This window comes from Syngnathus acus, chromosome 12 (genome assembly GCF_901709675.1).
Source record: "Syngnathus acus chromosome 12, fSynAcu1.2, whole genome shotgun sequence".
NCBI lineage: Eukaryota > Metazoa > Chordata > Actinopteri > Syngnathiformes > Syngnathidae > Syngnathus > Syngnathus acus.
Genome location: NC_051097.1, coordinates 1886551 through 1911800, shown reverse-complemented (window position 1 = coordinate 1911800; position 25250 = coordinate 1886551). Strand labels below are relative to the sequence as shown.

Below are 25250 nucleotides of genomic sequence, written 5' to 3'. Positions count from 1 at the left end.
TTTAAATAGCATGACAGTAAATGGCAGCTACCTCGCTTTGTAACTCTCGTTCCTTGAGTCTACACTGTGAACAGCAGGTGCTGGCTGCTGTAGGAAGTGTCCATTTGTCTATCTTTAGTGGAGGTTAGGTTACATTCTTTAAAAAAAATAAGTTTACTAATATCACAATGACTTGCACTTTCCCCACCGAGGGGGTGGGGGTGGGGGATTTCAGTACATGAAATATGTGATGCAACAAGCAAATGAGGTTTGTGAGAGAAAGCAAAACTGAGGGTTGTATGTGGAGGTCGGGAAGTACAGTCTATGAACTAAACTGAAAATATGTTTTTAAACCTACTTACTAGTCAACTGAGGTTTCGCTTAAGTGTTTTTATTTTCAAATTCTCTGGGGTTGGGGCACTTAGTGGCACGAAGTCAAAGTACCACTGACTGAGTTGTCAAACTGAAACTGTAGTTACTTCCAAGACATTGAAAGTGCAGCTATCTCCTGTCATAGCAAACACCTCTAAATGTTATATTTATTTATGACTGTGTATCTTAGCTGAGTGCATATCAGCCAGTTCCAGCCAGCTCGTGTTCTCTGATCCAATCAGCGGTGGCTTATCCCCCTCCTCTTCTGGGCCTGCAGCTGCTACCCCAGTAATTCCCATACGTTTATGTCTAGGGAGATCTTGGAAACAATCCACCAGTCAAGAAGCAATGGCACCCAGAACTGGAAACATTAGCCCGCTGACCTATGTTTACACTATTAGCAGCATCTTGTCCCTTCACTTTGCAATGACACTTTTTAAAGCTAATCTCCCCATCTTTTAAGGCTGTCGTTTAAAACATTTTACATAAAATGATTTTTTTCCCCCTTCTTTTTTCTATGAAGCATGACTGATATACGGCCCAGTGTGCTATGCCACTGGGTGACAGGACTGCATGGGAATCACGTCAAAACGTGGTCGAACTGGCCCGGTGTGAGTCTAACCATTGGATAAAGGGTGAATTACATCCTGTATTACATCCTGTACTGGAATATAACCAGCTCAATGGCCTAGTGGTAGAGTGTCCGCCCTGAGACTGGAAGGTTGTGGGTTCAAACCCCAGCCGGGTCATACCAAAGACTATAAAAATGGGATCCATTTCCTCCCTGCTTGGCACTCAGCATCAAGGGTTGGAATTGGGGGGTTAGATCACCAAATGATTCCTGAGCGCAGCACCGCTGCTGCGCACTGCTCCCCTCTCCCCCAGGGGATGGATCAAAATCACACAGGGATGGGTTAAATGCAGAGGACAAATTTCACCACACCCAGATGTGTGTGTGACGATCATTGGGACTTTAACTTGAACTTTTTTCTTATAGTCAATGTATGTTTTATGATAGCTGTGACAAAATTCTTGTAACAGTCACGTCAACTCATTCTTGACACCAGCTTTATTGTTGAACTGTGACCCTCCTAGGTTAGAGAGGAAACCTCAGTGTAGGCCTACAGCTGTTGAAAGTTCATGTCAGGGTCTGATTAACAGTAACATTCTAACCCGGATGGAATAAAATCCATCCATCCATCCATTTTCTGTACCACTCTGTCCCCACGGGGGTCGCGGGCGTGCTGGAGCCTATCCCAGCCGTCATCGGGCAGTAGGCGGGGGACACCCTGAACCGGTTGCCAGCCAATCGCAAGGCACACAGAGACGAACAACCATCCGTACTCGCACTCACACCTAGGGACAATTTGGAGAACTCAATCGGCCAACCAAGCATGTTTTTGGGATGTGGGAGGAAACCGGAGTGCCCGGAGAAAACCCACACGGACACGGGGAGAACATGCAAACTCCACACAGGGAGGGCCGGAGGTGGAATCGAACCCGCACCTTCCTAACTGTGAGGCGGACGTGCTACCCAGTGTTCCACCGAGCCGCCCATGAAATAAAATGATTATATAATATATTCAAGACTGTCATCTACTGCTAGCTCAGCGTCTGCTCCAGCCCACAGTGCCACAAAAGGAGAAAGCTCCACTTCCTTAACCAATGAGAGAAATGTTTGGCTTTGAATGCAGTATACCAGACCACACTTCTTCCTTTTACAGCCATATCCAGGCCTCTTGTTATGGTTTTCAAGTCTAAGAGCAAAAGTGGTTGGTCCCTTTCCCTTTAAGGAGTTGCTGCTCACAAGAGACTAACCTTTAAATATGTTCACTAATTTCCCTGAAAGTACGTCGTTATCAAAACAGATGGCCTTCATTAAAAGTTGCGGTAGACATACGATTTGTTTGTTTTGTTTTTTTAGATGCCACCTGTGGTGTGGACTTTGTGTTAACCAATGTATGTGGACTTTGTGTTAACCAATGTATGTGTTTCTGTAGGCTGCTGGAAATGCTGTGAAGAGAGCTTCCGATAACCTGGTAAAGGCAGCACAGAAAGCAGCATTTGATGCTCAGGATGACCAAGCAGTGGTGGTCAAGAGCAAGATGGTCGGAGGTATTGCTCAGGTTAGTCGCTCGAGAGACATTTAACTCATTCCAATTGACGATCGAATGTCAGCGTGAACAATTGATGGTCTTCCACAGGTGAGCCATAGAGCTCCAAATGAATTAATTAATCTACATATAATTAGTTATCAAATAATAAACACCAATTCTAGTAATTGAATAATCATTTATACCTGTTTTTCAACTTAAAATTGGACAAATTACTTAATGGTAGCCTTTCAACTTAATTGTTTTTTTTGTAGTCATTCATGAAAAGAGACTGCAAACATCTGCTTTTAAACAATCACCGCACCAGTAACACAATCAAAAAGTTTGAGTACAATAATACCTTCCGTGTGATATTATTTAATTGTTGTGTTAGCTTTTACCCACTAAACAATACTAAAAAAACTAGCACTAATTTGTTAATAAACAGGATATGGGAAACAAAGGAATTTTTAAGACACTTTTATGCAAGATTAAATTGTATGATTTTTGGATTAATTGATGGAATAATCGAATCTGAAAATATTCCATAGTGACAGCCCTAGTTAGGAAGAGGTCAGGTGTGCTGTAATGGAGACATTGAGCCATCAGACATACATTTGTAACAGCCAAAAATGTTGAATATAGCAATGTTTTCGGAGGGCACAAATTTAGTCACTTCTTGGAGTGCTCATGTATCCATACAGCATGACACTCCCTCCCCCGACTATGATTGATTGTAGGCAAGACACAATCTTCTCTGTACTCCTCACCTGGTTGTCATCACACATTCTTGACATAATCAGAATCAAAAAGGTTTCACAGCCGCATCAAATCACAAGACAGGATTCCATTCATTCATGTTGTCCCAGTGACTAGTAGCAGACACAAATAATCCATCTAGAATTTTTACAGGTATTCACATATTGTCAGTCCTTATCTTCATCAGTTAAACCTTACATGTAAGTTATTTTGGTTGAATAATGAGATTTCATTGTGTTGCGTCGCAGATCATCGCTGCACAAGAGGAAATGCTTCGCAAAGAAAGGGAGCTGGATGAGGCCAGGAAGAGGCTAGCGATGATCAGGCAACAGCAGTATAAGTTTCTACCCTCAGAGCTGCGGGAAGATGGTCAGGAACAGTGAGAGAATCACTGGTGCAATGGTGTTCCACGGAATCCTCAGGAGGAGGGGTAACCCTAATTCCAAAACAATTATTCAAAATTTGTTTGTAAGTGTCAAAGTCAAATGTGTTGTAATACCAGTGATTAACCTTGATACAGAAATTGATGTGTATACCTTAAATCCTTACCAAGGTATTCTTGCTTTCTTTTATGTACTATTTGATTATTTACGTTTCAAATTATTGGGCTCACTTTATAGTTTTTTTATTATTATTATTCTAATTGTATGATCTACAGACATGCCATGTGCCTTCATAAAAAAAGTCAAACTCCTGCCTTCATATCTCAAATTTAGAATTTAGACTGTTGAAAGTAAACACAATCTATGCTTTGTACAAAAATCTCTATGCAAATGTTCTGTGAGAAAGCATTTTTAAGAGGTCAATGTGTAAATGTGTCACGATCACATGACAGTATTTGCAATATTAATAGTTTTGAAATGAAAGCAGTGAGACTGCAATGGAAGTGTGGGAAAAATATATTTTTTACAGATTTAGCAAATTATTTGTTATTTTACCTTCATTCGTATTTTACAACATAGTTTTTTAAATTAAACAATGGGAGTATTTAGTCTTGGATTATATTTGACAGACTGGTCAAAAACCTGGAGGCCTTATATTTAACTTTGTAGTAACTATTTGGATGTGAAATGATTAATTGAACCTTTGCCAAAGTATTGCGTCTGATGCATAACTAATGACAGTCTACTGTAAGGTATCCCTGTCAGTATAGTTTACGAATGTCTGTCTATGCATTCTTTTTAAATTACATGATTATTTACTTGTACTAAGATACAAATGTTAAATCACTAGTTTTCACAGTGTATAATTATTTTTGAAAGTGCCTCTCAACAGAATGTATCAAGTAATTTAATACATTCTCCGATGCCTGTCATTTATCCCCAGATGCACTTATTCACTTCAGTAATTAAGCATCATTTAAACTCACCACTGCTTACTTAAAAATCTGTACTTTTAAAGACATTATTTCACATTGTGACATGGGTATAAATATAATGCTGATGTAAAACAATACCACACTGCGGTATAATGTAAAAGCTTTGTCTATGCAATAAAAACAGTTTTCATTGGCACTATCTCCATTTTCTTGCCCACATTGACACATATAGTGTCAGTTAGCTCCGAATGTAGCGGGGCATGGACGTCCTTCAGTGTTGCTATTGGTTGGCCTCTTGGCCAGTTTTCTTTTTGATCATCTTTTCATAACATTTGAATGGATGTCTTAAAATGTCACAAAACATAGAGAGAGAGATTCCCCCCCCCCCCTCCTGTGCACCATGTGGCCCCCAATGATCATGGAAGTACACTGTCCTTGACAGCAGCATATTTAAAACTTAAGCGTCTCTATTTTCATGACCAGCGCAAATCCAGCCTGGCACGTAGCATAAATCTAGCTAGATCTGCTGGAGGCGGTTTAGACTGGCTGACAGTAACTTTGCAGACGTGCATAAGCCAGTGTATTTGAAAAATAAGGGTGTCTTGCGCTGTTGTGGGCATGAACACAACCTTTATTCTTGACCAAACAAAGCAGCTCCTTTCATTCCCTTTAAATGTGACACACTCACATCTTGAATGGAAACATCTCTGTGTGGGAAAGGACGCAACAATCTGTGTGCCCGGAACTTCGGCACTACACTTGGCCAATGTGGCAACAGACAATGTAAGCCAATGTGGCAACAGACAATCAAACACAGAATGAACATATGATAACCGTTGGTGACTTAAATGGAAGAGAGCAGCACAGCAATATTTCACCATCAAAGAGCTTGCTTGGGGTTCAGTAAGGGCACCTATGTAGTTTCTGGAGCCAAGTTTTCCAATCCAATCCAAACCACACCTCTACCGATTTCTGAAAGAGACTTATGACCAATATTTTTAACTGCAGCTGTCCTAGAGCCCGCCACATTCTGGTCTGCAGGCCAAGTCCTTCCACACTGAGCTATACTGCCATTTTAAGGTTCACCTCCACCCGAGTACTATTTCATTTGATGCATCTCAAGCTGAGCTGCTACTGTAACCCAAAATACAGTATAGGTAAGAATATACAGTGACCATAAAAATGGTGGAATTTGAATATGCAAACTCTAACTTGCATTGATGTTACCTAACTAAGTAAATATAAGTAAGTCTGCCTGACTAGTATATGCAAATTCATTCAATGTCATTGCTAAGATGTTCATTATTTTTCATGTTGGCGCATACACATCAAATGAAATGATAATAATTTGAAGAAAAAATAACATACTGTGGCTCGAAGCAGACCAGACAGGATCCAGCGTCACACACATAGAATGGACATCTGTCATTGCCTAAATATGGGCAAGGTCCACAGGCGGCCCTACAGTGGAAAAAGTGTGGGGGCTCACTCAGTTGGTTTTCCATCTTCAAGATTTCCACCTCGCAGGTTCTCCTGTCCTCTCTTGCTCCCTTCACACCGTGCTGAGTCTGTTTCTGTTAGACTAACCGTACAACAAACCTGAGGAAACATGGAGGCCATCAAGAAGAAAATGCAGATGCTGAAGCTGGACAAGGAGAATGCCATAGACCGGGCAGAACAGGCAGAGGGGGACAAGAAAGGAGCAGAGGACAAATGCAAACAGGTGATGACGCCGCCATCCGACTACTTACTGAAGACCTTTAATGAAAGTCACATACATTTTAAATCGAGTTTTCTTTTACCGCTCCAGCTGATTACATTTAAATTTTTAATGGACAATTTTAGAAACAATAGATTTTGTACATACAAAGATAGGAAACAAAGTCAATGGAAAACTGGAAGCAGATAAGGGGAGGATTAATGTTTTTTTAATGAAGTGAACTGAATACTTAACACATGATGTAATATAAAACAAACAATACAGTATGCTGTATGCATCAGTTGCATACTAGAAGTGCTCAAGGATAATTTGCCACTGGAAAAACAGAAAAAAAAGATGAACATCTCTAAATATATTATTTCCAAACAAGGTAGAAATCAGTCAATGCATTGCTTATAAAATAAAATGTCCTAGGATAGCTTTCCTTACGTTATTCCAGATGCTAATGCTGTTAGCCTCTGTCGATGTGTTTATGGTACTGTAATAAGTGTGGCTAGAAAACTTAATAATGTTATACAGTCAACAGCTTTCATTTTGTAAGCTATAGGTTCATGATGGGGGACTGAAATATTCTCATGGAGCAGATTTGCCATCTTTGGTCGTAGTGTTTGGTTAATATGGATGAGCCACTTTTCTACCATTTTTATCTCCACAGTGTAATACAAAGAATTACGTACTGAGCCACAAATAGACATCAACAATTCATCTGTGCAACCTTTCACATAGCAATTGTCCTCAGAGGATCCCAGCTCTTAGCGATCACAATAACATAACAATCCTTTCTCGATGAAGGCATGTCTATTTATGTCGATCCATCCATTTCAAGGCTTATCCTGCTCGGCTGGGGTCGTCAGTTGGCTGGAGTCTATCCCGTTTTACTTGGGGCAAGAGAGAGGGTACAATCTGGACTGCTTGCCAGTCAATTGTACCGTACAATTAGACAAACACATCCATTTAGTAGCTTCAAATATTTCATTAAAGTGTATTTTTGGGAGCTTTGACAGAACATCCAAACTGCATACAAAGGCCTGAGTTGAGATTCAACTCTGTTGTCTTCTATTTTTGTCTCCACCTGTATCTCTAAGTTTCTTTGAATTGTTGCTCTACGGCAGTAATTCTCTACGTGTGGTGCTTATTACCACTAGTAGAAATCAGGCTCACTCTATTAGTAGTACTTAAAAGAATCACTGCACAAGTTGTATTTAAGCTTTTAATAAAAACCTTCCTGCGTTAGAAACTGTGTAATGCTGCAATGATTTGCAATAAATAGTGCTGTATTATTTTCATGAACACAACTAGGCAATTGTATTTTAATGTTGGTCAGTGCTCATTATTTTTTAGGTTGTATTCAGGCCTACTTGAGGTACAAGGTTTGAGAACCATTGTTTCACACAAAGAATTTAGGGGATTGACAAAAATTGTGGCTGCAAGATCAGGATTCCCATACTATTTGTAACTAAGAAGTCGTACATGGCTACAGGCTGCAGGAGACGAATGGGAAGCACATTTGTTTTTGGGGACATTCTAGAAGTGCCATCTCACACATTTAACATTGACTATTGTTGCAGCTGGTCTGTGCTTAAAGTTTGCGAACATATGGCATGATCTTTTTTTTTTTTAAAGCACAAGTAAAAAATGTCCTTTGCAATATGTTCTATTTGCCCCCTCTGGTCTCAACACGCTATTGTTATTAATGCACTTGGAGAATAAGAAATCAGAAGACGAATTACCGGGCCAACAGCTCACTTCTTTTGGTCACATGACATTCACAAGGCTAGCATGTGGGTGCTTTGACGTCAATTTGATGATGATGATGATGATGATGATGATAGAACTTTATTTATCCCACAGCGGGGAAATTTACTTGTCACAAAAGCGTACAAGAGTGCAAGAATACAAGAGACAAGTGCCAAATGTAAAAATGGATAAATAACAGACAAGGACAAAGACAAGTGCCACTAGTAGCGGAAGAGACAAACCACAATTTTATCAGGCGCCACGCATGTTATAGAGTTTGACAGCAGTGGGAATGAAGGACATGCGGAATCTTAATTTAATTTAATTTGACAGCAGGTGGCAATGATGCAAACAATTATCAGCCTCATTGTTTGGCTCAAATTCTACTTCCACAAACACTAATATTTTTTTCCCCCTGACTTTCCTTTTAAATAATACTAAATTTAGTTAACCACCGCTAATTTACGACAGTCAGGCTTGATTTCAATTTATGACAATGTGTGTCAAATTTGTAGCATTCTTAATTTAAAATAAAACGTCTTATAACTATGTTAACCTCTGTTGGAAGTAAGCATGAAAAGAACAAATCAGGTCGTGATTTACAGGACTTACATTTTTAAAGGTCTTGAAAATATGTAATACAAACATATTTAAAGGCACAGTATATTGGGAAAAACAAAGAGCAATGGGTATAGCACAAAAAAATATAGGACAAATAGTTCGTCCGCGAACTGAGCTCCCTGTGATTACATTAAAGAAGTGATATTTTCTTGAATGAATCATGAATCAATTCATCGTCAATAAATCATGCATTTCAATATACAGTAATCGCGGTTTCACTACATCGCGGATTTTTTTTCCAAATTAAAAAAAATGTAAAAGTCATAATAAAACTTCTAAATTGAGGAATTATGGCACAAAACTTGCCCACACGCCAGCAGAAGGCAAGGAGTGCCCACATAAGTGTGCGTACACTTGTACCATTTTATAAAAAGATTGTTATAATAATAAGAGTTCTAAAAACATATTTACAGTGTTGTACCTTGTTATAGAATTTTTTTTATAATAATAAAAGAGTTCTAAAAACATATTTACAGTATGTACACTTGTACCTTGTTATAAAAAAAATTATAATAAAAGTTGTTCTAAAAACATATTTACAGTATGTGTTAAGAATTCGCCATGTTATTTATGTTATTCAGCCGTGCTTTGATTTGAGGTAGGGTGATTTATTTTGAAGGCCGTTTTCAGGCGATACCACTTCCTGTTTTACGATCGTGTACATATGTCGGTTACAGTGGTACAGGAGTCATTGACTCTGTCAGTGGGTCTCCTAACAAGAGAAATGAACGATCACATGTGTCTAACCTTTAGGACAATGTAGTATTGCTCCAAATGTTCGTTTAAATTCCTTTAGAGGTCCGTTTTCGCGTGTTAGTAGGACCGCGAATTAGCATCTTTCCGCTAACTCGTTAGCCTGCCCAGTACTTCTTGTTAACATAATACACGCACACACGTATAATATTTATATTTTCAATATTTACACAAACTTTTCTGTATGTTATTTATACTATTAATGTATTATTTACATGTTTGAAACAATTATTTAATGTTCTAATAATAAAATATGCACTTACATGGTTTCCAATACATTTACACACAAAAAATGTACAGATTAAAAAAAAAAAGTACAGATCAGAGGGTGACCGTACTTCGCGGGTTTCACTCATCGCGGGTGGTTTTTGGAATTATCCGCGATAAACGAGGGATTACTGTACATCAATCATGCTGAAAGATGCTTTTAAAAAAACAATTGTCACTTTCTGTAGGCCTAAAAAGCAGGATTGAAGAGTATGTGACAATTCAATAATCGACATCAAAAACTAAACTGAGCTGAAAGTACTTCTTGTTTTGTTCTTCTTATTAGTAAACTTTGTGCCAAAATAATTAGTGTGCCACTCCCTAGTGGTTGACAGCAAAAATAAATCAAAGGCAAAACAAAACAAAGTAACTCACTAAAAAAAAATCTGTAAAATAGTGGGATCTCAAATCTGTAATCTGCGCTTGGTTACTATACATCAGGGGTCTCAAACTCCAGTACTCGGGGGCCGCATTCCTACATGTTTTCCAAGTTTCCCTCGTTAAACACACCTGATTCAATTATCAGGCTCCTGCAGAATGTGAGGATGAACTGATCATTTGAATCAGGTGTGTTTAACGAGGGAAACTTGGAAAACATGTAGGAATGCGGCCCCCGAGGACTGGAGTTTGAGATCCCTGCTATACATATAACTGAAAAATCAACTTCTACTTCATTACTCCCTCTCACCTGTGACCAATAAATAACGATTTAATCAAGTCATGTTGAAAATGTATGTATGTACTTTCTTACTATGTTGTCCAGCCCAAAATACACATTTTTCTCATTACTCCACACATTTACTTGATTCTGACATGTACGTTTTGCCTTGTAGCTGGAAGAGGAGCTGCTGGGTCTACAGAAGAAGCTGAAAGGAGTGGAAGATGAACTCGATAAATACTCGGAATCGTTGAAGGATGCCCAGGAGAAATTGGAACAAGCTGAAAAAAAGGCAGCAGATGTAAGCGGCGACGAAGAGAAAACTCCACTTGAAGCACCCCACTTTGAACATGCACTATCCAGATTTAATTGCAGACCTAATGTATTAGTGATAATCATAGACATTCAATTTGACCTTCAAGAGTACCCTATTAAAAAGCTTGGGCCAAAGGACCATCCAGTGTAAAGTTGCTAACCCATAGCGGTCCCTCAGCTAACAGCTGCAGCTTAACTGTTATTAAAACTGTTAGTATCATGTTCTGCTGACAGTGAAATTTGCCAGCAACATCTTCTATTTTAGCTAATGTCAATTGGATGCCAGGATGGTATTAGCCATAAGCAATACAATTGGGTAAAAAAAAAATCCTTTTTCACAATCAGGCTGCTGCTGGGCACAGCTGTGTCTGTAGGACCCATGATATAAATAATCCATCCATCCATTTTCTATACTGCTTGTCCCCACGGGGGTCGCGGGCGTGCCGGAGCCTATCCCAGCAGTCATCGGGCAGTAGGCGGGGGACACCCTGAACCGGTTGCCAGCCGAACGCAGGGCACACCGAGACGAACAACCATCCGTACTTGCACTCACATCTAGGGACAATTTGGAGTGCTCAATTGGCCTACCAAGCATGTTTTTGGGATGTGGGAGGAAACCGGAGTGCCCGGAGAAAACCCACGCGGGCACGGGGAGAACATGCAAACTCCACACAGGGAGGGTCAGAGGTGGAATCGAACCGGCACACTCCCACAGGAATGAGAATCTTCCGCGGATCCGCGGATTTCCGTGTTTTTTTCCGTTGGGAGTGTCATTTTCGTGAATCTTGTAGATCCGTTGAGAAAATTGTTTTCATATGGGGGCGGCTGGCAGCAGTATTGCGACAACAGCCGCCTTATTTTCGGCATCATTTTGGCGCTACTTTCGTCACATCATTTGCCGACTCATTTGCCTAATTAGCAAAAGTTTTAGCCAGCATGGCGAACATTTTAGAGAAAAAAGACAAGGATCGTGCCAGGGAAATAGACAAGTCGAACGGGATCAGGAACTGCGGCATATAAATAATCCATCAAAAGTAATTGTAATTATCAGTTTTTCATATTCTCCCAGCCTCATTATTTTGTTTTCAGACATTAATGTTCATTTTTTACATCGCGGAAACCCGTTTTAAATCGTGTTGACATGTTTTAAATTGGTTTTAGATTTTAGGCAGAACGCATCAGGGCTTGTTGATTGTGTCTTCACCGCCAGCCTGTTTAACAAAGCCCCGTAGTAGTTCGGGATTCAGGCATATCTGACACATCAAATATGGCGGACGCGGCGCGGAAACCGGCCACCCAATTCAAAGCATCATCTGTACAGTGTAGCGTGTCAACGAGAGGTCGTAGCCACGGTAACACATAACAACACAGGCTTAAGCACTATGGCGACTTTCGTGTCGATAGACGCGCTGAGAAAGAAAATTCAAATGCTGCAACAAGTGGCCTATGAGGCAGAGGACCGAGCCGAGTTTCTGCTCCGAGAGGCAGATGTTGAGAAACAGACGAGAAAGGCGGTAGGTATTCAATGAAAACGGATAGTATCCGATACGTGGTTTTGCGAATTGTTCTCATATTTCATGAAGCAATAAAATGCGCAACGTTAAAAACATAAATACTATTATGAGGCTTAAACGTAAACTTTCATCTGAATGTTGGCAAGTTTTCTCCGGAAGTGAACCAGCTCGGCATAATAAATTATACAGAGAATCCCGTCCGGAGCAGTTTCAACCGCTAGTGTAGTACGTCACAACGATTGCCATATTTAATATGGCAGATCTGCCCGTTAACAAATGGGAGATGATGAAAGAAGAATCGCCTTTCGGATATTGATAAAAATTTCGATTGATCCGTCCGTCCGTCCATCCATCTATTCATGTGTTTACAGAAACCTGTAGCTTTGTCTCATCTACCCAAATGACATTTTCCCAGTTCCCAAGTTTTATGGCCTGGAATTTAGGAAAATAAATTAATTAAAAAAGACACACGTAGAAAATAAAAATATTGATAAATATTTCTATTTGTGTGTTGTGTCTCGGCAGGCTGAAGCTGAGGTGGCATCTCTAAACAGGCGTATCCAGCTGGTGGAAGAAGAGTTGGACCGAGCTCAGGAGAGACTTGCTACTGCTCTGCAGAAGCTAGAGGAAGCTGAGAAAGCTGCTGATGAGAGTGAAAGGTGCAATACCCACTCCATCAAGATTTTTAGCACTTCTTGCCACCCATGGTTCCCCCCTAAACTCAATCAAAGTATTCATAAAAAGTATGACATATGACTGTAACTCAACCCTCTGTTGAAACAATACTGGTAATCAATGTCATTATTGGAAATTGAAAAGTGTAACGATCAACCTACTTGTGTGGCAAAAAATAAGGTACGTAATGGTGATGATTTGGTTACATTACACATCTACACGCAAAATAATATTTTTGTGATCATTGACATTTAGAGGAATGAAGGTCATAGAGAACAGAGCAAGCAAGGACGAGGAGAAAATGGAGATCCAAGAGATGCAGCTGAAAGAGGCCAAACATATCGCTGAAGAAGCCGATCGCAAATATGAAGAGGTTAGACACATCCCCTCTTTATTGGCATTGTCACTTATTTGCCAAATCCACTGTATGTTGTGTACTCACATTAGGGGAATGACACATTATGTTTATGATCTGAAGTTAGTATGAATCTCAAGGCAGAACATTACACTAACATTTTGTTTTCAGTTAGGATTCGTGTTGTGACTCTTCACGTGTGTATTGTACATGTCTGCAGGTCGCACGTAAACTTGTGATTCTTGAGGGTGACCTGGAGCGTTCAGAGGAGCGTGCTGAGGTGGCCGAGGCGTAAGTCAACCCTTATATATATATATTTTTTTTTATTATTCGATGTTTTACCAGGTAAGCCAACTGAGAACATTTGCTCATTTACAATGGCGACCTGGAGGCAAGGTGTGTGAAGTGTCTTGCCCAAGGACACAACGGCATGTGACTGTGACAGAGCTGGGATCGAACCACCAACCCTCCGGTTACTAAACGACCCGCTCTACTGCCTGAGCCACAGCCGCCACACACTTGTGCCATAAAAAAGCAAAACCGACACAAAAACTATCATTCATTATTCATGTCATAGTAAAGATCATGTCATCTGTACGATGAGCACATGGGACGAACTAGTGACAATTTCCAGATCCAACTGAATATTCTTGTTGACATTTGGTATGTTAGTACTTAGTACATAATGGAAAAGCTGTAAACAGTGCATCTGCAGCAGTGCGCAAATGCTAGCTGATTTGATTTGAAGATTTGTGCAGGCAGAAAAGCACTGAGTTCCACTGACATATTTAAGTTACCAGCGGTTATCAACTCATTCTTCTTATCTGCTCACTGTTGCCACCCCGTGGCTATGAACAGTGACAATACGCATCGTCTTCTTCCACACAGATATCTCCATTTAAACTGTGAGTTGTCCCCCTTATAAAGGAAGCCGATTGACTGATAAATTAATGGTGACTTAAGTCAGCTGTAAACACAGCCCATTTGGAACTCCTCCTGTGCTTTTGTCCACAAAATTACCAACACTGGTCGCTTCTGGCTCACACTTGCGCCAGCCGCCGCCCTGAATTTGTGCCACTCCTAAAAATAGGGCCCAAGTGTCTAAAACCCATTTTTTAAATAGTTATTCATGTGAGTTATTTAATTTAAGATTAAAGATTAAAGTCCCAATGATCGTCACACACACACCTGGGTGTGGTGAAATTTGTCCTCTGCATTTAACCCATCCCCGTGTGATTTTAATCCATCCCCTGGGGGAGAGGGGAGCAGTGAGCAGCAGCGGTGCCGCGCTCGGGAATCAGTTGGTGATCTAACCCCCCAATTCCAACCCTTAATGCTGAGTGCCAAGCAGGGAGGCAATGGGTCCCATTTTTATAGTCTTTGGTATGACCCGGCCGGGGTTTGAACCCACAACCTTCCAGTCTCAGGGCGGACACTCTACCACTAGGCCACTGAGCTGGTCAATTGCACGTTCATTTGTATCATTTCATGAACGATCATCAATTGCATCAATTGCATGTGCTTTTTCCTTGCTGCGGGCTTTTATAGATGTATGAATCACATGTGGCAGGGTATATAACACGCATATTAATGACATGGAGACAAATATTTACGTTTCCCTGTGGATCACTACACCACCACCTGTATGGGATGTTTTGCTCCCCCTCCCTCCCCCTCTACCAAACCACCTGGCTATGGACTAACCCCTGCAGGCGAGTGAGGGAGCTGGAGGAGGAGTTCGGGTTAATGGACCAGAATTTGAAATTCATGATGTGCGAAGAGGAAGAGGTATTTATTGTGCTACTGCTGCCATGGTTTTCATTTTGAGCTGTTGGCCTCTCCTCCTAAAACCTGCCATCTCAACACTGTTCTCATTCCTCCTTCTATCCTGCACGCATGATCATGTCTGAAAATTTCATTCATCTTTTAAGAAGGATGGGTGATTTTATTCTATGAAGATATGTACAACTTCTACTACAAAGTCAAAATATTTAAACATTTGTTCTAATCTATATATTAGGTCGCTCTTCACTTTTTAGGGAAACTTTTAGTTAAACTCAATTTATAAATAATTTACACGGTCACAAAGTATGTGTTGTTAACTGAAGTTACCAGCACCAAAAAGACAGAAAAGGTTGCTTATTTTTTAAGCAACTTTTTCTGATGCAATGATTTTATTGCAATGCATTTTTGTTGTTTCTTCATCCATTTTGTTTTTATCATACAATAGTGCAGCAGTAACCCATTTGACAAAAGTCTCCATGGGAACATGAAAAAAGGAAAACGTACTATATTGTGTATAGAATTTTGGATTTAGATACTGTATATTTGATACGTTCTCGTATAAAACCCGTCATCACCTATTTGCTTTACTGTGAACCTTTATGTGAGTTTTATAGTATTTTAATTCAAGTGAGGCAGACACAAAATTATAAGCACACTATTCAGTGGAAATTCCAGTATTTTGGATCAATCTTTGTTCTCCTTTACTGTCCTACTTTTCTAGTTACTCTTTTTCTCCCCTCTTGTTTTCCTCTTTCCATCATTGCTCAGTAAATCAGGTGATCTTGAGGAAGAATTGAAAAATGTCACCAACAACTTGAAGTCACTGGAGGCTCAGGCTGAAAAGGTACAGAAAATTATTGGAATTGTATTTATTCATCAAATTCTAATATTTGGCTGAACAATAAAAAGAAATTGCAGTTTAATATTTATAATATTTATAATAAACATCACAGGATTTAATATACAAAAATGTTTGCTTTTATAGGTTAGGCTAACATTAAAAATAAACGTGAATGAACCATAACATAATATGAAAGACAGTTTACTTATCTCCTTCATTAAAGTCGTTTTCTTAACACCTGCAATCTTTTAAGGGTTCACTACGACAACTTCACAAAACTCCAAATGAGTGTGGAATAAATTTAAGTCATTAAGTCATAAATCAGATTACAACAAGAATGCAAACCAATTTGTGGCTTCATCACTTTTCACGTTTTATGATTTGTTAACATGTGGACTGCGCTTAAGCACTAAACTTACTGTACAATATATTTAAAAAAAAAATCAAAATTGCACCCTTCGCAATTTGAAAATTCCATCCATTGCCCTAAGTGTATACTGAAGTGTTGGCCTCCCTCAGAATAATAGTTGTATAGTGTAAAGTTCTTAACTCACATCTTTAATTCCTGTTACTTTGCTATTTGTAATTACACATTTCTGTTATTATTTCTCTGATTGCTGCTTCTATTTTGAAGACAATATAAAACTCCTTAATTTCTAAATAGCAATCTTCACCTATGTGTTTTTGTGAGACTATACGTGTATGGTGGGTGTGGCGGGGTGGTTGTGGGGACAGCGGGGTAATCGTGTGATTTATCATACAGTATTGGTACAGTGAAGTGAGGCTTGTCCATTTAGTTTTGCTGTAGGCTGAAAACATCTGATGAATCTGACATCAAAATATGAATTACAAGATAAACTATTATGCTTTCATTTCTAGGTATTTGTAACAAAATACCAACTTCTTAGGTGAGCAAAAGTATTGAAACAAATTTAAAATAGACTAAAGTGAATAGGACAAAACACTGTAGTATCTTGAGATTTTTTCTTTCATGCATTTCTCAAAGAATGTATAAAAGATACAGTCTTCAACAACAAAGGTTTTGTACAAAAATTATAACCACTTACTATGATTGTTAATCGAGCGAGGGCTAAGTCTGACATCAGAATCGGAGATAAGGGCTACACCCCCAACCTTCTTACGAGGCTGCGCAACATGCGAGCTCACATAGTTTGGAGGCAAGGCCTCATTAAGCGCCAGCAATTCATTAGGGTTTAACCAGGTCTCCCAAAGACCAAAAATGTTAAGATTATGGTCTCTAATGAGGTCATTAACTAGTAGCGTTTTCGTGTGGAATGATCTAATATTCATAAAACCGAGTTTGAGTCTAATCGGTTTATCAGAGTTCGCACCCATCGAAGGATTTTTAAACGAAATATGAGTAAGATTGTGTTGTCTAGGCCCGGCATTACATTTGAAAAGTTTATTCACGCGGAGGGAGGAGATGACCGTAGGAATTTGGTAGTTAATATTTGGTAGACACGTACTGTTATTAGGAGCAAGCACCCTACCATCAGTGAGACCGGCCAGGGAGGAGTAACTAGACTTTTCTACTACCTCAGTAGAAAGTGTCAGTGTATGCTGTAGCATTATTCAAACTGTGACATTCTAGTCTACACAAAGAGCAATGTGCATGATGCAAGTCTAGCCTAGCGCTAGTTAACAGACTCCAAACCCATCCTAACAGGTGGCCTAGCCACCTGTGACCCGGGCTGCTCTAAAGTGAAATGTCATGAATGGCTCAAACAGTAATCTATCTCACTAGAAAGAGTGATGGCGTCTTCACGGTTAGGATGAAGGCCGTCCTTCCTCAGCAGGTCGGGGCGGCGTCAGAAGGAGGACCAGTTATCTATAAACTGAAGTCCCTGATTCTTGCAGAAACCAGCCTTCCACCGATTAAGCCAGAATAATCTGCTAAACCTCTCATCATTGTCTCTTGCTGGCAAAAAGCCAGAGACAATTACTCGAGACCGACTCATCTTTCTGGCGAGATCACAAGTCCACGCTATTTTTTTCTTTGTGATCTCTGATTGTGTCTTCACAGTATCATTGGAGCCGACGTGTATCACTATATTTGAGTAACGAGTGTTGTTGGTGCCATGCTGTTGACTCGGCCTATTGCAAGCCAGCTCCCTAAGGTTAGATTCAATGTCTGGTGCTCCGGCTCTAGGGATACACATTACTGTGGCTGGATTTTTAGCGAGATGTTACGGGTAATAGAGTCTACTATGACCAAAGTGCGAGAGCCAGTATACCGAGGTGGCTTGGGTGTCTTGGGTGGCTATGTGTCTTAACAGGCTCCTCACAGTTAGCAAGCCGCTTGGGGCTAATGCTAACTGGGGTAGCAGTTTGACTACAGCCCGCTTTTGTGTCCGCCTCATCTACGGTTATCGAGTTGTTCTGCCCTAGCTGGCGGACACGCCCCTCTAGCAGGGACAACCTCTCTAAAAGAAGGGTGCAGGTGGTGCATGGAGCCTTACAAACCTGTTGATCTGAAGCCATACTTACGTGTTCGGTGAACAACGGTAGACAGACAGCCACGAAGCTCCGCTGAAAGCCGAGCAGTGACGTGGTCAAAATGGCAAGGATTGACGGTCTGCAGCTTACAAACAATAGTTAACTCCCAAGAGTGGAGTGAAAACGTAAAAGGCGTGTGAGGGAAACGAGAAAAATAAATGTAAAAATGTAGGTCGCCTCTCCGGCGTCGCACTCTACGTGACAAACCAGAAGTCGGTGGATTCTGCAATCAACACAATAGAATGTGTTAATTTTTTTCTAACTAATATACATACCGTTTCTACTATGCAGATTTTTGATTTTCGCGGATGGTTCTGGAACACTTCTCCCGTGATAAATGAGGGATCACTGTATACCTAAAGGAGGAAAAAAAAGTTTTGTCTAGATTGATGAGTTACTTTTGTCAATGGCCCATACATTCTTTTGATTGCATTCTTTATTAATAACTATTATTATTATTATTATTTTTAGTACTCACAGAAGGAGGACAAATATGAAGAAGAAATAAAACTTCTTACTGACAAACTTAAAGAGGTAAGTCGTGTTTCTTGATTGTTTCATTGTGTGATTCCGTTTCTGCTAAGAACTGCTCATTTGAATAAGTGAAAAATGTAAATGTATGTGAGACATTATTAACATAATTTTCGCTGTGCGTTTCAGGCTGAGACCCGAGCAGAGTTTGCAGAGCGATCTGTGGCCAAGCTGGAGAAGACCATTGATGATCTCGAAGGTATTCAGTTATTTTTTTGTCTCTGTCCTATCCTTGCTGTGTCCACTAACTACACTAAATAGAATAACGGGACAGTAACAAAAAACAGAGAATCGCCAACCCTCTGCCTGCTATTCATGTTAATGAAGTTGTGCTCAATTTTGAGCAAACATGGGTCTACGTATAACTGAGCATTCAATACAACATTCATTATAATTATTTAAGATTTAATAGTGCATTACAATTCGATAAGACTAAATTACTCTATCAACAGCTTTTATAAATATATGCATTCTTATTTATTCTACAACACAAATATATGTGCAAATAAGTCAATTATGCTACAAATACAGTAATTGGTTAACATCAGACAAAAGTCCAGCTTAAATGGCTTGACATCCTTTTATTTGAAAATAGTTTGCACCTGACTGTGCCCTAAAGTCTGTATAAAGTTTCCTTTTCCCATTATCTTTATAAAACTGTTACATGCAGGATTTGATTTTGTGGAGTTTGGCAGCTACTTTTCTTTTAATAAGCAGAGATGAGAATCTTCCGCAGATCCGCGGATTTCCGTACTTTTTTCCGTCGGGAGTATCATTTTCGTGAATCGTGTAGATCCGTTGAGAAAATTGTTTTCATATGGGGGCGGCTGGCAGCAGTATTGCGACAACAGCCGCCTTATTTTCGGCAGCATTTTGGCGCTACTTTTGTCACATCATTTGCCTACTCATTTGCCTAATTAGCAAAAGTTTTAGCCAGCATGGCGAAAGTTTTAGAGAAAAAAGAAGAGGATCGTGCCAGGGAAATAGACAAGTCGAACGGGATCAGGAACTGCTTCAGATGGGCATGGCTCGAGAGCAGCGTAATCTTACAACTCGGAACACAAAGACGCTCTTAAAGCAATGCTACAGTGAGCGCCCGGCGCGCTGCGGTTGCGCGATCGGACTAAATTAAGCACCCTGCACACTGAGGTCCACTTAAATTTTGGAAAGTACATCAGGACTTTAAAAATATTTTCTAAATTTCAGCGACGGCTCTGTCACAATAATGCGATCAGCGCGGTGCAATTGCGCGGTCGGCGACGTGCTACGTTTGCGCGTTCGGCGGTGCACTGCAGTTGCGCAATCCGACAAAATTAAGCTCCCTGCGCACTTAGGTCCACTTGAATTTTGGAAAGTACATCAGTGGTTTAAAAATATTTTCTAAATTTCAGCGACGGCTCTGTCACAATAATGCAACCAGCGCGATCGGACGAAAATGCGCAAATGAAAAAATGCTTAAAGCCTTACATTTTTTCTATTATTTGCAATGGGAAAAATAGATTCGGAATTCGACCGATTCGCTTCTCGAACCGCCTTCTGGAACGGATTGTGGTTGAAAACCGAGGCTTGACTGTATTATATTCACCTTGGTAGCCCACCAAGCAGGAATATTTTTCTAACAAAACTGTTGAAATTGAGTGATGAAATTAATAGTTTTGGGGTTGCTATACTGCCAAAATCCAGGAGTTTCCAAGGAGCTTTTCCCCCTGAGCCCCCTCCGGGGCGTTGCCCCTGGCCCCCTGCGGCCCCCAATGGGGGCCTGTGGGCCCTGTGGACCCCAATAGGGGCCTGTGGCCCCTGCAGCCCCCAATGGGGGCTTGTGGCCCCCGGCCCACTAGGGGGGGCCTGCGGCCTCTGGCCCCCTGCGGCAAGTGGGGGGGGGGGGCCCAGTGGGGCATGCGGCCCCCAGACCCCGGCTACTTTTCAATGTTTTTTTTCATTTGCCGTTCTCATCGCTGTAATCAGTGGATGACCGTCACCTACTGGTTTTGCTGTTTTTCGTAATTCTAATCTCCGGTGCGTAGCATCGCAATTTTGCTTATGTATGTACGTAAAGCCAATCTAAAATAGACAAGCGTTCATTCAAAAACTAGTTTCCGGATTTCAAGCTTGAAGGTGGAATCTCACTGAGCAGTAAATGCTTGCAAGTGTTTGCGCACGTAGTGAAATTAGGTTGCAAAAACATCAGATACCAAACAGTTTTAATGGCCGCAAACAGTTTTTCTTGTTGCCAAGAAATTTTAATGTGTTAAAAATGTAATTACATCCTAATAATAGGGATGTTCGATACCACATACATCATTTTGATAAGTCACTGATACTAATATCAAGCACCAATATCACTAGAATATTTGATACATAAAATTTCACCCAAAACAATGACATCATTTAAAAAAAACCAAAGAAACATTTTATTCCAATTTTGCAGCAATTTTCCTTAAAATTAAAGTCATTCATTAATGACATTTCTCTGTTCTAATTTTAAGTTCCTGATCGTAAAATGGCCACAATAGGGCGGCAGATACCAGTATAGGTCAACGTCATAAGTGTTGATACTATGAAATAAGCCTGGTACTGATACCTGGTATCAGTACAAGCCGTTACTACATAATAATAGCAATAGTATCTGCAGTGATGCGGACTCAAAGATCTGTCATGGTAAAGAAGGAGCTGAGTCGAAAGGCAAAGCCCTCGATTTACCCATCGATCTATATTTCTGCCCTCACCTATGGTCACAAGCTGTGTACCAGGACCGGGAAAAAAAACAGAGCCCAGATGCAAGCGGCCGAAATGAGTTTCCTCTGCATGGGTGTTCTGGGCTGTCCCTGAGAGATAGGGTGAGACACTCGGTTATCCGGGAGGGGCTCCACTGCATCAAGAACACAGATGAGTTGGCTCAAGTGTCTGGTTATGATGGTTCCTGGACACCTCCCTGGTGGCATGCCAGTGGGAGGATTCCTCAGGGAGCACATGCTGGAGACACTATGCCTCCTGGCTGGCCTGGAAAATGGCTTAGAATTCCCTTGGAAGAGCTGGATGAAGTGACTGGACTTTGCTGATAAAGCTGCTGCTCTTGCGATCTAACGGATAAGCAAAAGAAAATCTATCAGTGGAGGGACATTGCACATTACAGATTATATCAGAATTGAAGTACTGTATACTTTTTTCACAACCCTTAGTTATCAGCATACATACACAGTGTGACAAAAATGTTTTATTTTCCTTGTATTCTCCCTTGTACACTGTTTGTACCATTGGGGGTAAAAACGAGTATTATAGTCGAAAAATTGTTGTGATCATTAATCATTAATCTAATTCATTTCTTGGCGAAGTGGCCAAGAATGTTGCCCATCACAAAAAAAAATGTTGAGAAAGTATAAGCGCTGTTTGTTTTAGTTGCCTTTTTTCGGTCCACTGGAAGAATAGGTATATGACACACTCTGGTTGTTGTCAGGCTAGGAACAAGGAGAGGACTCGGATGCAGTGACCAAAAAAACAGGAATTTATTTTGACAGGCGAGAGCCGGCAAAAATCAAAATCACCTCGAAGAGGGAAATCCAGGCAAAAAAAACCAAACTAAATAGTTCTCTGGGTAAAGCGAGAATAAAAGGGTTCTTCAAAAAACTAGACAAGGTATTCAAAAGTATCTTTCAGCTTTTGTGATCGCTAGTACTCCTGACGAGACAAGACGCACTGGCACAAGACAATGGGAAGACGCTGACTAAATACACACAGAAGGGTAAGGGCACAGGTGCACACAATTAGGATCAAGGACACAGGTGCACACAATTAGGATCAGGGAAGACAATCAGACTGACGCTCAGAGGAAGGGCCCACGAACTGAAACGAGAGGAGAGTTACCTATCAAAATAAAACAGGAAGTGACAATACAACAAAAAAGACAAGACAATAACAACCCACAAATCATAACAGGATGACAGTTGTTGTTTTTTCATTGATCTTTCTTTACACGCAATATGTAATGTACACGCACAGCCACACTTAGCGCCTTGCGCTCGCTATTGCAGCTCCGTGCAGTACTGATGGTAGAGGAATATAGCAAACTTCTGCAGTGATTGCGACTAAATCAGAGGAATAACACCTTAAGAAAACAATATACACTCAACTTCCCTGTTTTCTACTCTATATTGCAGATTGTATGTACATCAATAGTTTTGCATGATGTGCTCAGTGCATATAAATGCATTCTATAAAGACTAAGTATGATATCTCTCGATAACAGTTTGGTTAATAATAATGTTTGGTTATAAATACATTTTTGGTAAATTTCTCTCTATCCTGTCTGGCTTTGTGTGTTTGTGTGTGTGTGTGTGTGTGCGTGTGTGTGTGTGTGCGTGCCTGCGTACGCGTGTGTGTGTGTTTCTCTGTGTGTGTTCTCCTGCAGATGAAGTGTATGCTCAGAAGCTGAAGGGCAAGGCTCTCAGTGAGGAGCTGGACCTAGCCCTCAATGATATGACTACCCTGTAGAAGCTGTCACTTCTTCTCCTTCCTCTTTCATCTTTTCTCTGTCTGCTTCCTGCCGTATTGCTGCATTCAACTGTGGTATTATCAAGCTGGAAAAAAAAAAATCTTGAAATGTCATGTTCACCCATCATTGCGCTGCTGGGTCTGGTCCTAAAGAACATCGACCTCTTGAAAGCATTGTAGGTTACAGCTCACCCAGTCAGTGCCAAGTATTTTGCAGCGGTCACACTACTCCCACACATTTCTTCAGTTGCAAAACACTCTGCAACTCTCCGTTGTAATAAATGTATTTAAACTCTCTTCATTCTTTGTGTCACTCCAGTCTCTTTTCTTTTTCACTATCTTTCAAAACCCCCGCCTGCATTTTTTTCCCATCACATATTTTGAAATGACTAAATTTTTGGCCATTTTTAAACCAAACAGTAAACCTTTTCAAAAATATGTTTGCTCTTTTCTGCTTTTCTTCCGATAAAACTTTGTTTTACAACTCACCATGCACTTATCTCCTATCTATGTAACCTAATTTTTTTTTGTGTAGGGGGGGTGATGCCATGCTTCACAACCTTCCTTTCCTCCTTAAATACAAAACTCCAGTGAAAAGCAGTGAAGTTGGAACATTGTGTTCCAACAAGATCACATAGGGCTGTGATTTTTAACTACAGCTATACTGTTAACCCATATAGGTAGTTTTACCCCATGTCAGATCGAAATCTTGAGCCAGCGCATATATCTGCTATTCAAGTTACAGAGATCTGTTTGTGAATTACAGCGATCTGCAACTGTAAACACAGTTTGATCCATCCATCCATCCATCCATCCATCCATCCATCCATCCATCCATCCATCCATCCATCCATCCATCCATCCATCATCTATATGCTTGTCCCCACAGGGGTTGCGGACTTGCTGGAGCCTATCTCAGCAGTCATCGGGCAGTAGGCGGGGGACACCCCGAATTGGTTGCCAGACAATCACAGGGCACACAGATATGAACCATCCGCACTCACACTTATGGGCAATTTGGAGTGCTCAATCGGCCTCCCAAGCATGTTTTTGGGATGTGGGAGGAAACCAGAGGATCCAAAGAAAACCCACGCAGGCACGGGGAGAATATGCAAACTCCACCCAGGAGGGGCCGGAGGTGGAATCGAATCCGCACCCTCCGAACTTTAAGGGTGCTAACCAGTGCTCCACCGCGCTATCCCCAGTTTGAGGATATAATTCTGACTGCTCAGTTTGTACATAGTATTAGCAATGTTTGTTGATAATGATCAGACTGAACCAATAGATTGTTTTAAATTGATAAAGTTAAGGTTTGTACCATTTGCAATCTTAGGGAAAAAACTATGAAAATGGATTTATAACATTGAAGGGCTATTTATTACGGTAAGTTATTTAATTGTTGTAGGTGACAGTACATAATTTAATATTTTGTATGGCGTATGTTGCCTGATTGAGTTCTTGATTTAATGTGTGTTTGGAAGCTCATGTGTCTTTTTAACTTGCAGAAAAACTGACCTATGCCAAAGAGGAAAACCTGGACATGCATCAGGTGTTGGACCAAACTCTTTTGGAGCTTAACAACCTATAACGTGATTTTCCCAGCCACAACTTTCAGTGCACACTCTGTACAATGGAATCCCACTTAAACATCAACATACACACAAGGATTTTCAAGATGCACACAGAAACCAATTGAAAGGCTTCATGAAATGTTGATACCTAATAAATAAAAATGTTTATGTGCTCAAGAAAATGTAACTTTTCTTTCCTGTTAAAGGTTAGTTTTAAGAAATGTATAAATGATTAACACACCCACCTCCCAGTTCAGAGGTGCAGGATTACGACTGCAGTCTTCCCGTGTGGTGTTTGCCTGTTCTCCCCGTGCCTGCGTGGATTTTCTCCGAGTAACTCCTGGGCCGATCCATTGACTGTCCTTGACCACGCTCTCAGCT

At 40.6% G+C, this 25250-nt stretch overlaps 2 protein-coding genes and 2 long non-coding RNA genes across 9 annotated transcripts in view; 3 read left to right on the top strand and 1 right to left on the bottom strand.

The window, feature by feature from the left end:
• tln1 (talin 1) overlaps positions 1–4717 on the top strand; it is an 84838-nt gene extending 80121 nt beyond the window's left edge. For all 3 annotated transcript variants that reach the window (XM_037265764.1, XM_037265765.1, XM_037265763.1), the window contains 2 exons: positions 2352–2477; positions 3452–4717. In XM_037265764.1, coding sequence (XP_037121659.1) covers positions 2352–2477; positions 3452–3586 — 261 coding nt within the window. In that variant the 3' untranslated portion in view covers positions 3587–4717. The remainder of the gene's footprint in view (positions 1–2351; positions 2478–3451) is intronic.
• Positions 4718–5981: 1264 nt separating this feature from the next.
• tpm2 (tropomyosin 2 (beta)) lies at positions 5982–25043 on the top strand. 4 transcript variants are annotated; one of them, XM_037265898.1, is made up of 9 exons: positions 5982–6244; positions 10453–10578; positions 12632–12765; positions 13037–13154; positions 13357–13427; positions 15690–15765; positions 18751–18813; positions 18940–19009; positions 24804–25043. In XM_037265898.1, the coding sequence occupies exons 1-9, from the start codon at positions 6131–6133 to the stop codon at positions 24884–24886; spliced, it is 855 nt and encodes a 284-aa protein (XP_037121793.1). In that variant the 5' UTR covers positions 5982–6130; the 3' UTR covers positions 24887–25043. The 4 variants fall into 4 exon arrangements, with proteins under 4 accessions (XP_037121793.1, XP_037121792.1, XP_037121796.1 ...); XM_037265897.1 differs by lacking the exon at positions 24804–25043 and adding an exon at positions 23216–23599 and having other exon boundaries at positions 5983–6244; XM_037265901.1 differs by lacking the exons at positions 5982–6244; positions 10453–10578 and adding an exon at positions 11960–12106.
• LOC119131443 lies at positions 17304–18398 on the top strand. The gene is made up of 2 exons (XR_005099655.1): positions 17304–18030; positions 18075–18398. It is a non-coding gene; the product is annotated as an uncharacterized LOC119131443 (long non-coding RNA).
• On the bottom strand, positions 18163–18744 carry LOC119131456. Its single transcript, XR_005099667.1, has 2 exons — positions 18555–18744; positions 18163–18473 (listed from the first exon to the last, which is right to left on the bottom strand). It is a non-coding gene; the product is annotated as an uncharacterized LOC119131456 (long non-coding RNA).
• Positions 25044–25250: the final 207 nt, after the last annotated feature.

Coding starts and splice junctions, on each gene's coding strand:
- tpm2 (XM_037265898.1), top strand. CDS start 6,131: ATGGAGGCCATCAAGAAGAAAATGCAGATGCTGAAGCTGGACAAGGAG. Junction 13,428..15,689: donor CGTGCTGAGGTGGCCGAGGC/GTAAGTCAACCC, acceptor ATCATTGCTCAG/TAAATCAGGTGATCTTGAGG. Junction 18,814..18,939: donor TTACTGACAAACTTAAAGAG/GTAAGTCGTGTT, acceptor TGTGCGTTTCAG/GCTGAGACCCGAGCAGAGTT.